This window comes from Manacus candei, unplaced genomic scaffold (assembly GCF_025592945.1).
Source record: "Manacus candei isolate 608988 ecotype Guabito, Panama unplaced genomic scaffold, ASM2559294v1 h1tg000049l, whole genome shotgun sequence".
In the NCBI taxonomy this organism is placed as follows: Eukaryota; Metazoa; Chordata; class Aves; order Passeriformes; family Pipridae; genus Manacus; species Manacus candei.
The window spans coordinates 4,410,175-4,427,756 of record NW_026138097.1 but is presented as its reverse complement, the minus strand read 5'-3'; the positions used below and the strand labels follow the sequence as shown (position 1 = coordinate 4,427,756).

Genomic DNA, 17,582 nt, shown 5'->3' with positions numbered 1-17,582 from the left:
TTGCTTGCTTATAAAGAAAAACAGTTTTGTCATTTTGATTTTTTTTTTAGTATGAATTTCAGTGTTGGTGCTTGTTTGCTTACATGCCTGAAATTTAACTTAAAAAAAAAATTGACACTGGCAGGTGGGTGCACAACGAATCACACATATGATGCCTGAAAAGTAAAGAAATACTAAGTCAGAAGCGATAAATATTTTCATATCATTATGTAAAAATAGTGATTTTTATGGAATGATGATAGATTTGGACTACTATCTTGAAAGTTTCCTTCGGTAGAAGGAATGAAATAATCTGCATGTGTTGTGTCTTTTTTTTTTTTGCGAGATGCACCAAACATACAACTACCTAAACCTTTAAATTGATTTAGCAGTTTTGTCATTTCTGTTGTTCAGGAACACATACAGGTTAAATAGGAAAAAATATTCAGACTTTTCAGATCTTCACGTGTATATATGTGTCCTGGGATAGTTTACTTTGGCTGAACACCAGATGTCCACCAAGGCTGTGCAGATCTCCCCCCGCCCCAGCCAGAGGGAAAAGGGGAGATGAAAAAAACGTAAAAACCCGGGATTTACCAAGAAAGGCAGTTTTATATTTACACAGAGAGGGGAAAAAAAAAAAGAACTATAAGCACTATACACACAGGGAAAATTAACAATAAAGACTACTTCCCCACGAAAGATGTTTTCCTCCTCCAAAGAAGCAGCCGTCCACCACCATACAGCTACCAGGAAGAGAAGAGAGAGCCCTTTACTTCCTTCCCGTCTTTTATATCTGAGCTAACGTAACATAGTATGGAATATCTTATTGGTAAAATACACATCAAATGACCTATCCTATTTCCATTTCCTTCTCAAAGGGAGTAACAAACCCATTACAATATGTTTAATAAAAAAGGTAAATGACATGAGTATAGCACTCACCAGCCCATAAATATATTACAAAGAAGGAGAAATGAATTATGTAACTTAATTGTACATGTGTGGATAAGTTTTGTTTGGGATTTACATTTCTGAAATCTATATTAATTTCACGTAGGTTTCCTTAGGTCAGAGTGACTGGAAAGTTTCACCTCTCTTTCTATAAAATAGGATGTTCTGAAGTTGAGACCGGAACTTGGTGTCAGTAAACTTGCCCTAAAGAAACTGAAATAGGAAACAATTTTATCTCTAGTTCTTTTTATCTAAATGTGTCAGTGAATTGGCTAGGAACTGTGCAGTGCAGCTAAGACACAGGTTTTAAATATCTTATGAGTATAGGGATTATAATTCTGTTAGAATGAATTGACCATGAATGAATGTTTTGACCAAATGAAAATTAGACTTTTTCTGCCTGTTAAATAGGGAAGAAATTGTACCTGAGCTTAAAGACCATTTCATAGTTTTAGGAGATCTACAATAAGGACTTTAAGTTGTCCAGAGTACTATTATTTGCAGAGCACAGTGTTGTAATGCAAGTGTTTGATCTTCTCTAGATAGTGTTACATTAATGATACATAATTTGGACATGTGCAAAGCTATCTTCTATTTGATGCAAAATACTGACTATGTGCTGTGTGGTTAAGTGTGGGTTTTTTATTTTTTCCCCTCCCTTCTATGAGGAAATTCCTAGCTTATTTTTCTTCTGAAGCTTCTGATTTTTGGGATTTTCCTGAATTTTCAGTTAGTTTAGTTGAAACTCAGGTGAACGAAAGCTATTTATAGCATTTATTTGTATTTTCCAAACTTACTACTTGTGGAATATACAAAGATGTACTAAAAGAGTTAAAATTATGTAACTATATCACCAGAAATTTTTGTTGCTGCTTTAAATTGTCACAACTCAAATTTATAACATTGGCTTGGTTGCTTCACTGGTAATTTAATTCCTTTCTTGAAGAAAGCCAAGAGAGTGTTAACCATTGCAATTAACCTTAACCTTGATAGTCATCTCGTGTGCTTAGAACTATGAGATTTGATAGCAGTATGTCAGATTAATTAAAATATGTTTTAGTGCTTATCTTAAATACAGAATACTCGAAGCTAATGTACTTCTTGTTTAAGACTTCCTGCTGCATTCATCAAACTTCATCAACCTTTAATGTTTAGATTAATGTAGAATCTGCTTCTTTTTAGAGAAGTGACTTTTATAATTTGCCCAGTCATTTAATTCCTTATTCCCCTGTTTAATTCTCTGTTCCCCATCACCATACCAGCTAGATCTTATTTTCTGGGAATTTCTTTCCTTTTTTTTTTTTTTCCTGCTGTGTTGAGGCAGCAAGTGAATTTCACCCTTTAATTTTCTTAGCTACCTCGCAGCCTGATCAACTAAAGGAGGCTTTTAATTTTTATGTACTTTATCAGTTTAATTTAATGTAAAGTACCAGCTACCTATGCGTCCACTGACTCAGTACAGAAGGAAAGAATCTTCTGGAGCTTGATATTCCAAAGGTATATTCTTTTAAAGAAGTTGAATATATATTAGCACTGAAAGTACAGAAAAACATAAACATCTGTGTAATTTTATTGTTCAAAGAAGACTAGTGCCAGTGTTGAAAATATAGCTTTTTCTTTTTGGTATGGTATTTTTAAAAAAATCAGTCTTGTATTCAAAGCAATAAATATCTTTTTGTCTTTGGCATGGTTTAGGTAAGGTGCACAATCCTGAATGGAATAGAAATGAAATCCCACATAGCTGTGGGGAACTTTGTGGAAAGAAGCGACAGTGTTTGGACTGTCCACATCTTTGTAACATGTAAGTAAATGTTTATCATATGAATATTGAAATGATTTAGAGAAAATTTCCAAAGGCTTTATTTGTGTATTTTTTGACTACAGGATATACTTAGAGATTTAGAACCTAAAGAGCTTTTTGGATCAGCTGAAGCTTGAAAGGAATGGAGGTTGTGTTTGTACGTCTAAAGTGAGTTCATATGACAGCGTGAACAGGAGGTCGACAGTAGTTGTAGCACCATATCTATCATATTTTAGGAACTGAACTAGCTGTCTGACTTGGTTTCAAGAACTTTCATTAAAGTAGAGAAATAATACTGAATAGAAGTAATTTTAACCATGTGTCCAGTTGTCCACTAGATGTTTTAGGTGCTGCTTTTCATGTAATAGTGTTTGTGTATCTTAATTTGAGATCAGTGCGAATTGGTTAAACTGAAGGACCACTCACTTGTTTCCTGTGTTTCTTTTTCCTTTCTTTGGCTTGTAAACTGTTGAGGATAAAAGGGCACTATTTGTATTTATCTATTTGTTGAGATACCAGATGGTTTAACCAGAATTCCTCATGGAGATTTTAATCAGTATATGTAACTCAATTTGGTTTTGCTAGCATATTTTAGTATAATTCAGTAAAGAGAGGCAAAGGAGAGCACCTGTGTTTTCAGTTTTGGATGTTTTCCTTTAGATTTTTTTTAGCAGTGTGGTAGTTTTGTTAAGATTAACAGCATAAGATGATCTTTTTCAATCTATTAATATGCATGCTAGTAAAAAAAAATTATATGTTGTTCCTAGTGTATACAGCTTCAATTTCCATGTATGGAAGTTGGTCCATAGTGTCTGTTCATATTTCTGTTTTGAGAAATTTTTAATAGTCAGAAGCATTTTTTTCTGCTCTTGGTACACAATGAAAAAATTCAGTCATTCCAAGAAATAGATGGTTATCTGACACTTTTTCCAAGGTTTGCTAAAGCTCAGAACTTTACTTGAACTTTAGTCCGAACTTTTTATTTAATGTGTTCTGCTTCAAATATATTTCAACATTTTGTTGAGTGACAGAATACTTTTTTACTCTTTAATACTTCTTTCCCACGCGTGAAAATGTTATATTAGAGTTCTTTTCAGTATTAGATTTCATTTGTATTTATGTCTTATGTATTTATGCACATGATTTGTATTATATTTCATTTCAGTGCTATAGCAGTTTTCTTGATTCATGTGATCATGCTAGATCCTCTTTGCTGTGGTTTGCAGGGTAAAACTGAAACACAGATCATCTTTCAGACTACACTTGATGTAGCTGAACAGAACACTGATTCTCTTGGAGGCCACCTCCAGGCCTCCGTCTCAGGAGAGGAAATTGTTCATGGAGACACATTTTGTCCAGTAAGAAATAAACAGACTTCTTAACTACTTTGAGAATGCCCTGACTACAGTTTGCTGCCTGACAAACTTCCCTGTAGTGCTTGGAAGAAGCAGATGTTCTTCTCTTCTTTTCTCTCCTAGTCAACAGCGGAGGCTTAGTCTCTGGCATTGTCTTCTGGGAAGTCTTTTGAAGAGTGGTAGCAATATTGTACCACTTGGGGGCACTATGAATTCCTAGTCCTTAGTAGTCATATCAAAAAGCTGTGAAAATTGAGTCCCAATTTGTAACCAGTTGTATCATATTTAAAAATGTTATCATTCAGCTCATGTTCCACATGAGTAAAACTATGCTGAGATCATCCAGTCCTGGAGGTAAGGAAACAGTAGGGGTGCAGATCAAGATGATGGGTGTTTTTGATACTGACTTGTGATAGTGACCTGGAGAGGAATGCACTTTCAATATCGATGTTACCCAGTTTTGGACATTCCCCCACATATGGGAATCTCAGGTATTTATGAGGCAGCCTCCATCTGCTGAATCAAAAAGCAGGTAGAAACTTGGTTCCCTCTTGCTATATGAGAGTGGTGGAGTTAAGATATGTAGAGTGTTATCATTTGAATGCAAATTATAAGTCTGGATCATGATCTGTATCTGGGCAGAGTTTTTCCTCAAGAGAATGCTCAAGGATAGATGTTACCATCAGGACCAGAAGTATATTTCATGATTCTCCCTTAAGTTTAGATGATCTGAGAACTTTTTCTTGCAAACAGTAATTTACTTGGATTGTGGATTTGCTGTGTGCCATTTTCCCCTGCTCCCATATACTACCATAAGATGATAAGGTTTGAACCAGAACTGCCATTGTGTCACTGATACCCTAAAAGCTGTTTTTGTTTTAGCTTTTCAACACCACACCACCATGCCTGCCCCTGACCCTTCTGGGTCTAATGTTTCATGTCAGCATCAAGACTTTTTACCTCACAGTCTGATGGTATGACAAATTCTTTTGGGAAGACTGTTCACATGCCTTTCAAGTCTATGTGACTTTATTGATAGTAGGGATGAGTCCCTTTGTTATTGGCAGTGCACTGAGTCTGGTGTTGTATCTGAGTCTTGCGGTGGTGGTCTTGATGTTGCTCTTTCCTCTAGTATTTATTTAATTCCATCTGTTCTGGAAAACCCTTTGCAATATGTGTCTCATTTAAAGTCCAGCACCACCCTTTGTCTTCCAGTTGAGCAAACCTCTGTATCTGCAGAACTTTAGCCTCTGAAAGAGCTCATCTGGATGAATCCTTGTTATGAACCCTTTTCATTGGTGAGACTTGAATTTGAGTCTTGGGGAACCTGCATTTGAGTCATTGGATTCTTGCTTTATTTGTTATCTTTGTGGCTATTACATCAACAATCAGAGTATGTGACATTTAGATGTTTATAGCTATCCCCTTGCTCTTTAGATCAGAATTATTTATGCAGTGTCTGTAACAGAATTTGAATTGCAGTATTGTCTGAGTTTTCAGAAACCACACACTATGTATGTATCTATACTTCAGCTATCTGATGTGATGCTGCCATGATCAAACAAACATCATTCCCTCTTCTCCTCATACATGGCATCAGAGGAATATTGTTCTCATTGATTTGCATGAGGATGCTTGTATTTGCTCCCTCTGCCGTGCAGATGAAATGTGCAGAGTACAGGAGGTGTTGAAAGCAAGCCATTGTAACAGTTGGTAGTGGTCTAAACTTCAGCTTCCCTCCTGTCTGCCTTCTGTATGCATTGTGTTATGCTGTATGCTAGGCTCTGTGAACAAATAGTCCCCTGTAGAATGAGCAGCTCTGAGAGTGATGTGTAGTCACATAATCTTTTGGTGGTGCCAGTTGTACTCTTCTGAGTGCTGCTTAGGTGGTTACATTACTCTTAATGTAATATGAAGTAGCAAATGAAGTAGATCAAAGGGAATTAAATTACTTGAGAATCTGTTTTCTCTTTAAAACTTAGTAATCATCAGACTCCTGTGGCTGAGGAGAAAGAATTGGATTAAAAGTCACAGGAAAAACTTTTGATCCTTTAATACTTTGTTAAACGAATAGTTTTATCAAGAAAGCATTGAAAATAAGGGAGTTTCTCTCCCTGCCCTCTTCCCAGGCTCCGCTGGGTTCCCTGATTAGGAAATGAGACCTTCAATTAAATCAGAAGGTGGCAAATTCAGAATGTATCATGTACATTCTGCTAGGCAGGGCATCTCCCTGCAAGAAATTGATGCAAATAATAAGATTCAGAAGAGAACTAATCGTGATATGGGTAATGAGAATGTCTAGAGCTCTCAGCATCACATAGATGCTTTTGGAAAGGATATTAAACCTCATATCCTGGTTAAGATAGAGATTAGGATGACAGCCAGTTTCAGGCAAGAAATGTGTTGTTTGTGGGGTGGTCTAATTTGACATAGTTTTCAATTTTGCAGTGTTAGATCATAATTTTTGAGGTCTTTGTCTCCAAGCACTATCTAAAATGATGTAATCAGTTGTACACATCCTACATATTTTCAGTTGGAATCAAAGCCATGTTACCTTAGTTTTTGCGAACCTGCTGGTTATGGCTCTGTGGTGGTTTAGCCTCAGCTAGCAAACAAGCCCCACACAGGTGCTTGCTTACTCCCCAATGGTGGCATGGGAGAGAGAAATAGAAGGGTAAAAGTGGAAAAAGTTGTGAGTTGAGGTAAAGACAGTTTAATAGGTAAAGCAAAGCTACGCATGCAAGCAAAGAAAAATAAGGAATTCATTTACTGCTTCCCATGGACAGGCTGGTGTTCAGCCATCTCCAGGAAAGCAGAGCTCCATCACACATAACAGTGACTTGGGAAGACAAATGCCTTTCCTCTGAACATCTTCCCTCCCTTCTTTTGACCCAGGCTTATATGCTGAGCATGGCACCATGTGGTGTGGAATATTCCCTTGGCCAGTTGAGGTCAACTGTCTGTGTCTTCTAGGTTCTTGTGCACCCCCAGCCTCCTCAGGGGGGTGGTGTGAGAGGCAGAAAAGACTGTGATGCTGTGTAAGTACTGCTCAGCAATAATGAAAACACCTCTTCATTTAAAACACCATTATCAGTAGAAATCCAAAACATAACCCCATACTAGCTACTGGGAAGAAAATTAACTCCATCCAAGCCAAAACCATCACAGGCTTTCAAATTATTTGACATCTCTTTTGCACTTGTAAGGAATTTCTGACGTTGGTGTTCAAATTTAAAAAATTAGTCTAGAGAGATACAGCAATTCTTCAGCCTACTGCTGCCTGTAACCAGCTTGCATTTATATGTTGATCCCCTTTATACCACCAGAACAAATTATTTTCTACTGAAGTGGTATGTTGGTTATTCATTTATATTTTGGGTTTGAGCCTTTGCATATGGATTTTTTAATGATCGGCCAAGTCCCAAGCGTATATGCTCAATTTGGCCATTCTGTTGTTTGTTTGGGGTTTTTTCTGGTTGTTTTTTTTTTTGTTTGGTTGGGGTTTTTTGGTTTTTTTTTTTACTGTGGATGTCATTGTGTTAATCTCCTTTCTATGGGATAGTGTTTAATTGGATGATGGTGGTAAGTGTGGCACTAGCTAGCCCCATTTTGGTGAAAATGAATTAAGGTAATTTACACGGGTTTAATGATAAATCTTTAGTATTTACTCATGTTTATTGAAATAGTAACCATTTATATAAACAGCTGACTTGGCAGACCTGAGGAACAGGCAAGCAGCTGTATGAAAGGGGAGTGCTTTGCAAACCTTTTTTTAGGGTTTAGCTGTGGTGTGCATAGCACTTCACAGAGTGAGTTCTTTTCACTTTTTTAATTTAATACACTTGAAATTCATTTTGCACTGTTAGGTTCTACATCAAAGAAACACCTAGCTTAACCTTCAATAAAATGTTCCTGATAATAAGCTTCATGGCAAACTTAAACTTCTTCTAAGACTCTAAGTTCTCCCTGCCAGCTGGAACTATGCAAGGCTTTAAGAGTATTTGAAAAAGATCTTACAAAGGTAGTAAATGAAATTTTCTCTATATTAAGTTAAATTTTAATGTCCGGACTTCCTTCATAGATCTTTGGTGCTGTAATCTTTTTTAGTAAATTGTAACTCTGACTTGTAATCTCTCTTGAGTTGGGTTCATTTTTCGCACAGGTTTACTTCTAAACCAGCACACAGTTTTAATTAATTCAGTGGTTTTGGTTTCTTCTTCTTCCTATTTTCCTCTGTATCGTGTTTTGTCTGCTCCATCCAGTTTTGCTTTTTTCTCCCTTTCCTTGTATGTACTCTTGTACTTTTTCAACTCTGCATTATGTCATAAAACTGACCTATGAAAGAGGAAGGGTTGTGGTGTCTTTGTTTTTTGGGGGTTTATTTTGTATGATAGGATTTTTTTTATTGTTTTGAATTAGTTTATAGTGTAATTGCTTGGCTCTACTCTTAGGGCCAGCATAAGTTGAGTGATAGATTAGGCCTTATTGTCAGCAGGGAGGAGTGGTAAAAGGAAGAAGGGAATCCCAACCACTGTTGACAAGCTGGTGAAATGACTCAACTGTATAGCATATGACTATAGTAACTGGTATACTAATTAGTACTTGTGTAGTGACTGTACTTGGGGAATTTAGTAATTACCATGTAACTGGGTAGTCTGTGTTTATGGGGTTTTCTGATGTTTCTGAGTTTTTTTATTTTTCTTTTGGCTTGGACATCTGTGCAGGTCAGTCCTGGCCAATAATAATTGCTCCACATGGGAGCCGCTGTATTTGGAAAGGAAGGGAACTGGGAGCTAGCTAAGAAAGAGTGCAAACAAGATAGTTAAGTATAATTTCACAAACCTGGACTTGTCTGTACCCAACAAAGGTCTTGCATGCAGATAGGGAACATGTCGTGTTTCTTGAAGTAGAAGATGAGATCTGATAGTCGTGTAAAGAACTGGCATTGATGAGACGCAAAGGAAATTGCACTTGATGGTAAGAAAGAAAACTGAGGCAGACTTGCTGTGTCTCTCATGTGTTACCTTACAGGAAGAGGAGCAACACCTCTTACTGGTGGCAGTAGAAATGCTGAGTTCAAAGATAAAGCCACCAGCTCAAAAGAAGAAATTCATAGAGAAGTTTTTATCTCTAACCTATTTAAGATCAATGAAGAAAGAAATGTATTAATGGTTTGGACACGTGAAGCTTGTTTTGTGTGTTATCAATGATGAACACAGTTGAATTGATGTGTGTCTGCAGGTGAAATGTAAAATATTAAATGTGTTAGTAGCAAAAATATGTTACTGTTAATTTGACAGCAGCAGGAATACTGGTTTTCCTTTAGCATTAGTGACATTTGAGACTGCAACTGTAATAATCTAGTATTTTTTGTGTGTTAATAATGCTTTCATACTCTGCAGGAGTGTAGGAGTCTTGTATAATTTTCAGATAATGTACTTAGGGTTGGGTCATGGTGGATTGTTTCTCTGCGAGTGTAATAAAGCTAAAGTTAACTTTGCTTTTTTAACTTCTTAAAAGTCTTTGTCATCCGGGACCTTGCCCTTCATGCCCAGCCTTTGTGACAAAATCATGTGAATGTGGACAAACAAGGTAAGAATGCTTCTACTAAACAAAAAAAAGTTTAGTTATTATAAAAATAAAAGAATAGTTTATTAAAATTTTAAATTAATTTTTTTTGTAGTTTATTGAAAGTATACTGAACGAAGTTTTTTCGGAGCTGTAATTTTTATTTGTGGTTAAAATAATTTGGAGAATTTTATATTTTGAAAAAATGCAACTACTTTTAATTTTTCAAGAAAAAAAATCAAAATAACAAAGACTTATCCATTTATGATACATGTAGCTGAATTGTCCAGACAGTCTGTAAGTTGATTTGATTTTGAAATCTTGTAGTAGTATTTATTTAATTTGGTAGAAGACTCCAAGAAATTAGTAGGAAAAGGTTCACATCTTTTCTATCTGAATGGAATACTGTCTTGAATTACTTCATTCCAGAAATAATAATTTCAAAAATAATGTGTACTTTTCTCAGAAATAGTACAGAGAACTCTGTAGTATAGTCCAGATTTGAAGGCTATTGTTTCTGTGCATATTTAATGCATAAGTGTCATTGCCTACAGCAAGATGGTACTACCCATACTATCTCATAATCAGTTGATCTGAATCTTGAGAATCCCTTTTTTAGCTACCTAGAACTGATTCTGTGTAATAAATTGTTTGCCTGTGCTTGTTTACAGCAAACAAAAACCAATTTCAGTGTTAGCACATGATCTTAATTTTTTAGACGGTGGTGCAGAAATTTTTGTGGCATTATTTGTAGTTGAAAGGACTTTGTCTTCAGTAGGAAAATGGATTGGTTTTAGATTACTGAATTACATTTTACCTAGTAAGATCACCTCCTTTTTCTGTTCTTTTTGGTTGGTTGATTTTTTTGTGGTTTTTTTTTTTTTAATTGGCGTTTTTTGGTTGATTGGTTGGTTGGGTTTTGTTTTTCTGGCTATTTCTGGCGTTTAAAAGTTTAATAGGTGAAAATTCACATGATAAAACTTTGTTTTATTATTTTTTCCAGATGTCAGCTACTTCACCAGATTGCTGATTTTTGTAATTCTACATTTGATACTTAAAACTTGCTTCAAAATAGCATTATTTCACATGTCCTGTATTAGAATCCAGGATGTATGGCATGGCACCTCTTACTTTAGGATGTTTTGAGGTTACTGTTTTAAATTTACATTTTACAGTCATTGTATGGGCCAGCCAGAGTTGAAAAACAGGAGAATTTATTCTTTTGTCCCATTTTTTGACAATTTAATTAAAATTTTCATAGACTACTGACCCACTGCTAAGGCCCACATTCTTATCTGCATTGTGCTCAGTGGACTTAGGATTGTTTAAGTCTTCAGAAGGATGTCTGTATTAGAAACATCTGCTTTTCTGGCACAATGCATAACCATACACTAGGTTCAGGTTTTAGTGTCACCCTTGTTTTTTTTCCCCCCGTTTTCTTCAGGAAAAAATCTGTAGCCTCACTACTGTGGTAAGTGTCCTACTTTAGTGGGGTGGGAGAGGGGAAGCAGGTGAAAAAAATAGGGGTATTATTTCCTGAAAGGTTTCATGAATAAAAAAACTTCGGCATTTTACTGAAAATGCATTTTCCTTTTAATCAAATACTCTGTAGATGTTAAGGTAGCTGACAGACTATGATGTTATTTCTCTGCAGTCATTCAGTTCGCTGTGGCCAATCAACAAAAATTCATTGTTCTAATGTATGTGGAAATACTTTAAACTGTGGTAAGCACAGCTGTACTCAAGTGTGCCATGCGGGAAAATGTTCACCTTGCCAGTTAACAGTCCAACAAGGTAAGTATTGAAATTTTTTATGTATATCCAAGAGGCAAGTGCCAATTTTTATGTAACAAAACCAAACTCTGTTGTTGGAATCCTGCCACGATGATTAGGCTGTTGGAGCATGTGCCTTATTAGGACAGGCTGGTGATACTGGACTTTGTTAGCTTGAGACAGCTAAATAGTGGCCTTTCAGTAATCAAGAAAACAGAGAGAGGATAAATGCGTGTGGAGGATGAGAGACAATGAGTGTAAATTGAAAAGTTACAACTAGCTGTAAGGAAAAACTCTTTTCTTGGAGGTTTTCAAGACCCAACTGAATAAAACACTGAGTAACATGGTCTGATCTCATTGCTGACTCTGCTTTCAGTAAGAGCTTGGACTAACTGATACCTTCTTATCTGAATTGTCCTAAGGTCCTACTGAATCTTTTACTATAATTACAAGACTTAATTTAACAGTACGTGGAAGAAAAATAGGAAGAGGTATTTCAACAAAGATTTGTGTTAAAATTTTCCAAACTTGGTCTTGAATGGAAATTGAATTGAGTAAGTATGTATGCCAGTATACAAATACATTTTCATAGAACAGTTTATATAGAAAATTGCAAGTTAGTTTTCTCAACTTTTAAGGTAATAATTAACTTCCTATGTGTACTGCTTAATAAGTAAGCTTTTTCTGCAGATAATACCTCCCCTTTAGTTTTTATCTTCTTATCAAAACAACTAATGCTGGAATTCCAACTTCTGCAGGACAGAAAACCTCCATTGCTGAAATAAAAACTGACTGTAACAATTTTTCACATTTTACCTTTATATATATGCTGGAAGTGTTTTATCACTGATATTCTCTTGTGTTGTTTTCTGTGAAATATCTCTTTCTTTCAGTGTGTTACTGTGGAAGCAACTTTAAAGAAGTATTGTGTGGGTCAAAGGAAGAATTCTCTGATGGATTTGGGAGTTTCTCATGTCAGAATATATGTGGCAAGTAAGGTCACTATAATTCAGGCTTTTGAAAAGGAAAAGGTCATCTTATTCACACTGAGTGATCGTGATCCTCTTAGATAATTCCCCTTTAAGTTTTTGCTTGTTTTGTTATTTCTTTGATTTTGTTTTTTTTTACCAGGAAATTAAATTGTGGGAGGCACAACTGTAAGCAAGTATGCCACCCTCAGCCTTGCCAGCTTTGTCCACGACTTCCACAAGTAGTGTATCGCTGTCCCTGTGGTCAGACTCCTCTCAGCAAGTTACTGGAACTAGGATGTGTTGAACGTAAAATATGCACAGATCCTATCCCGTCATGTGGAAAAACATGTGGCAAACCTCTTTCTTGTGGTAGCTATGGTAATTAGAAATTTCTGTATCATAGTATTCGAAGTATCTCATAGTTTAAAACAAAACAAAAAAAAGTGGTCCTTAAATGTTTTATTTCAATAAATAATTATTTGATTAGTGCTTTTGAGTTTTAACCAAACTGAATTTAAAAACCATTGTAGAGTATGCAGTCTGGCTGTTTGTTCATAATGATGCTTTAAAATCAGGAAATAAAACCCAGCTGCACATAAGCTTAGTATCTTTGACCAGTGATGCTCCTAATAAATATGAAATTCCAGGTCACAGATTTTATTTTTTTATTCTTAATATTTCTATTTTCATTTTGCTAGAGTTCATTCATACATGTGAAAGCCTTTGCCACGAAGGAGACTGTAGACCATGTTCTCACACATCAAATATTTATTGTAGATGTGGCTTCAAAAAAAAGGTGAGTATGTAAAGCTTGACCATGGAAACAGGTAATCTTTGTTGGTTTTTAAAGCTGTGGAGAGAAAGGAGCTGAAGTAGTTGAGGAAAAGAAAGCTAAGAAGTATAAGAGGTGCTGTGCTCCTTAGTTGCAAGAACCTGCGTTGTATACTGACTGATACATGGTAATTGGATTATCATCATCATGGCTAGGCTTCACGAATGAAGATTTTGGGAATTAGATTATACTGAGAAGCTGAATATAGGCTTTTTACTATGGAGGCAATTTTTGAAGTATTTTGGCAAAGTTTGCACAGAGTTCTACTAGTGTAAGTGGTCTGCAAAATCCTATATTATCCTGGAGTATTTGTATAGCACAAAGAATGGTAGTTTTACCAAGAGTAAAGTAAACTGAGAGAAGTCAGCCTAATTAAAACTTTATAGGAATATCTTACAGATTTCTTGTAGATATTTTTGTAGAGAATTTGAAGTTTTTACTGATTCCCATTCTTTGTACATTTATACAATGACCCTGCAGATTCTCATCTATTGTTATATAATAATTAGTATATTTTTAAAGTATACTACTTTCTGTAATCATAGCTTTGAAATTTTTGCTACAATCACAGGAGTTCTGATGACTTTTTTGAACCATTATATATCATCTGCAATATATCATTCTGAATATATGTCTATAGGTACATAGAAATGACTGCGAGTTTGCTAGAGGTTGGAACAGTTTTCTCCTACAAGTTTGCTGAAGGTAGTTATGGGGTAGAAGGCTTCAGATTGTATTTTGAGTCCTGAAATAAAGTAGTGAGGTTTTGGTTTTAGTTTATGCAGCTTCTCAGACACCAGAAAGATGCTTCTTAAAACGGTAAGAGTGAACTACAGTGATAATATAAATCAGTCATGAAAAATGTGATACTCAGAAATGACAGCTCAGAATATAAAATTGTGATGACTGAAGGTTCAAATGTCAACAATGTTATTTTCATCCATCACATTTTATTTTTATGTTGAGATCTTTAGGTATAACTTCTTAGAGCATAAGATTTGACTTTACTCTTTCTTTCTTTTTTTTTTTTACTCATTGCATTTTTGGGACGGTTGGTCAAAACACAAATTTATGGGCTGTCAAGTATTCTCTAGGAGATCTCTGTTGGTTTCCATCATGCAAGTTTCTGGTTTCTTAGGACAGACCTGATTTTGTCATTTCACAGCATTATCTGCTGAATTAAGTGGAGAATACGAAACTACAATTTTTAGTTAATTGGTATTGACTCTTTATGGAAAAAATATTATGTTAAAATATTTGAGGATTTTTTTCCTACTCTTGTTTCACTTTTGCATACAGATGTGTTATATGCTTGAAAACTGAGTGTGCTGAGTCTTTATTATGTGACCAAGAGTTCTCTAGATAAGTATGGTTCAGGTGTTTCATCTGTTCTAACCTAATGGCTCCCTGTTTGTTTCCTAGGAAGTCCCATGTACTCTTCTCAGAAATAAAGGTACAAGGTTATAATACATATATAATGTGAAATTGTTTTAAAAAATATATGCAGCTCATAGTAATTTGGGATTTGATTGACGAAGTTGGCAAACAGCTGATCAGTACTCCTTCTTTTATCCGTACTTCTGTGTCAAGTTGGTCATTGCTGCTGCTTGGTCATGGTGCTGATCATGCTGCTATTTTGGGGAAGGTGTTTGAAATAAACATCTTCAGTTTTCATCCATCTTTTACATAAGGAAAGACTTCTTCACATTTGGTCTCAAAGATTACAGACAAATCTGTCTATTTCATTTTGAACAGTTTTGTGTGCCAGCATATTCAATAGTTTGCCCCCTCCCATCATCCTATATATCTTTAGGTCAACTTGCACAGCTCAGATTCAAAGTAAGAGTTTTGCTCTGCTCTTGCCCAAGTTTCTGGGGAAATACAAGCTTTGATTCTGCTTCACATGGTTTGCTGCTGATTTTTGCAGCTGGTCTTTGCATCTGAGCTTGGCAGATAGTTCCTGTTTGATGTTTCTTGGTACTCTGGATGTAGCATCTCAGAATTCCCCTCGGTGAAATCTTTACTTGATGGACCCCTGTCATACTGAGGTACTTATTTACAAGATATAAGGAACTAATATGCATATTTCCTAATTTGAACTTTCGTCTATGTCTTTGCTCTTGTGGAATCCAGAAGTGGTTGCTTTTGTTACTTGTGTATGGTAATAAGGATGTTCTTTGTTAGCACTAGTTTCATGAGGATATCAGCATAGTTGTTTTTAGCTGACTGTTACTACCCTACCAATTTAAGCAGTCTTGGATGTTTGTAGTACTTCATTGTATCAGAATACCCTGTTTAGGTTATGGTGTCAAGATTAATGTGAAATAAACTAGCTTCAAGTATTCTGCTCTCCAAAATCCTTTTGAATAAGGGTTTATTTAAAGGAAGGCAAGTATCCACATGGGGAATTAATGTGGGAGAACAAGTAATTTAAAAGTCTGCTTGCTGGCTTACTCTCTGTTAAGTCTTTTCTAGACCATGCCCTGCAACAGCCTTAGCATAATATTGTGATTGCAACTTTTGTTTTCAGCATAAGCAAAGACATAAAAGTTAAGACTTTTGGGGGGCTTTTTTTTTTTTTAATAGCTGCTATTACATTCATGTGTGACAAACGATGCAACAAGAAAAGATCATGTGGACGACACAAGTGTAATGAGGTCTGCTGTGTGGTAAGTTTACGTGTGGTTTTATAAAATTGTTTGGTATGGTGTATGTTTGGTTTTGGTCTTTTTTTCTTTCATATCCTTACATTTTTGTGCATCTTCATTCTCTATTTGCAGTATTGGTCATGCTCAAAAAGTTTATATGTGTGCATTTATTTTGCAAAATTTGTTTTATGGGTATCATTATAAATATAAAGCCATATTCCAGCTAAATGGAGTTAAATGAGTGCAAAAGGGCTTTTCGTCAATGCAGTGATTGCAGGGAGAATGTAGAGGGGAAGGATATTACTTAATAGAAGAAGTATAAGCTATGATGTAGCTATGTCTGCAACAAAAGTCTTAACAGAATCTGCTTTAAAAATTGTATATCCATACAGTGATGAAAAAGCTGTATAGATCTGGCCTAAGCTATTTTTTGCACTATAGCGTTTTGTCAGTTACTAGTTATTGACCTTAGAGAGAAAAAATAAATCAGTGGCATTTATAGTTCAATTATGCTTTTTTTTTTTTTTTGCCTTTTCCTAGGACACAGAACATAAGTGCTCTTTGGTTTGTGGTCGTAAACTCAACTGCGGGCTTCATAGATGTGAAGAACCCTGTCATCGGGGCAGTTGTCAAACATGCTGGCAAACAAGTGAGTTATGTGCAAAAGTACATTATTTCTTATTTGTTATAGAAATATATTAATTTAACTGGTCAGTCAGATAGAGAATGTGATCCATTTCACGTTGGTGAGAAGGAGAGAGACGTGATATATATTCTAAGGATACTGTTTACAACTGGAAGTGCCTTAACTGCAGTAGTACGAGTCTCTCCTATATTTTACGCATGTTGATATAGTTAAAGACCTCCACTTTTTTGGAGACCAACTTTTCATGGAAATATTCTGGAAAAGATAAGATACTAGAGCCTCTAAAGCTCACTGTGCTTGAAACAGCATTGTAGTCTGTCTTAATAGCCTATGAATATGATGCATGTTGACTGTACCTCTCTTTAGAAATATAAATATTTCTGTGTCCAAACATTTCTCTTGACAAAGCAAAATAGTAATCCTAGTGTCTCAGAGGTCCTGTTAGTAACTTCTGGTCTAGTTGAGACAGAATGCAGGTTTTTTTCTGAGCAGTTGCTTTTGTTCAGAGGATTCCATGGGTGTGATGTTTTAAGATCATTAAACTTCTCCACATTGCTGCAATATTTTTGAGGATTTTAGTTCACTCTCAGACCAAAGATTCATATGCCTCTCATAACCTGGAGAGAGCTAAGGATGGCCTCCTGTGTAAATTGCTCCATTGTTGGATGTGATGCAATCTAGAGGTCAATCTTCCCTGCTGATATTTTGCAGCAAGGCCCTGTGACCCTTTTCTGAATACTGGAAAAGCAGTTACCTACTCCAGGATAATTATGGTAATTTAGCTTAAACCTCTGTGTCCCTGAAGGTTCCTATTCTGAATCTATCCAGAGGTAAATCAGCTAACCAGTATCTTTAAAGATTTCTTACCTGCTTTCCCTGAATGCCGCTAATTGAGATTTCAGAGGCACACATTGTATTTTTCTATATGATTGTGACCCTGTAGTCGATGGTCAGTGCTTCTCAGCACTAAGAAGGCCATTCTTGACTCTGTCTCGCCTCTCTAGTCACCACTTTGCTGTTGGGCTACATCAGCCATGGTATCAAATGCTGTGGCA

The 17,582-nt window shown here is 35.8% G+C and overlaps 1 protein-coding gene across 1 annotated transcript in view; it reads left to right on the top strand.

Moving 5' to 3' along the window:
- NFX1 (nuclear transcription factor, X-box binding 1) overlaps window positions 1–17,582 on the top strand; it is a 68,525-nt gene that overhangs the window by 13,605 nt on the left and 37,338 nt on the right. The window contains 9 exon segments of the mRNA XM_051798698.1: window positions 2,629–2,734; window positions 9,610–9,681; window positions 11,312–11,451; window positions 12,324–12,423; window positions 12,562–12,779; window positions 13,100–13,197; window positions 14,656–14,686; window positions 15,820–15,902; window positions 16,422–16,530. Of these exon segments, the coding sequence (XP_051654658.1) occupies window positions 2,629–2,734; window positions 9,610–9,681; window positions 11,312–11,451; window positions 12,324–12,423; window positions 12,562–12,779; window positions 13,100–13,197; window positions 14,656–14,686; window positions 15,820–15,902; window positions 16,422–16,530 (957 nt within the window).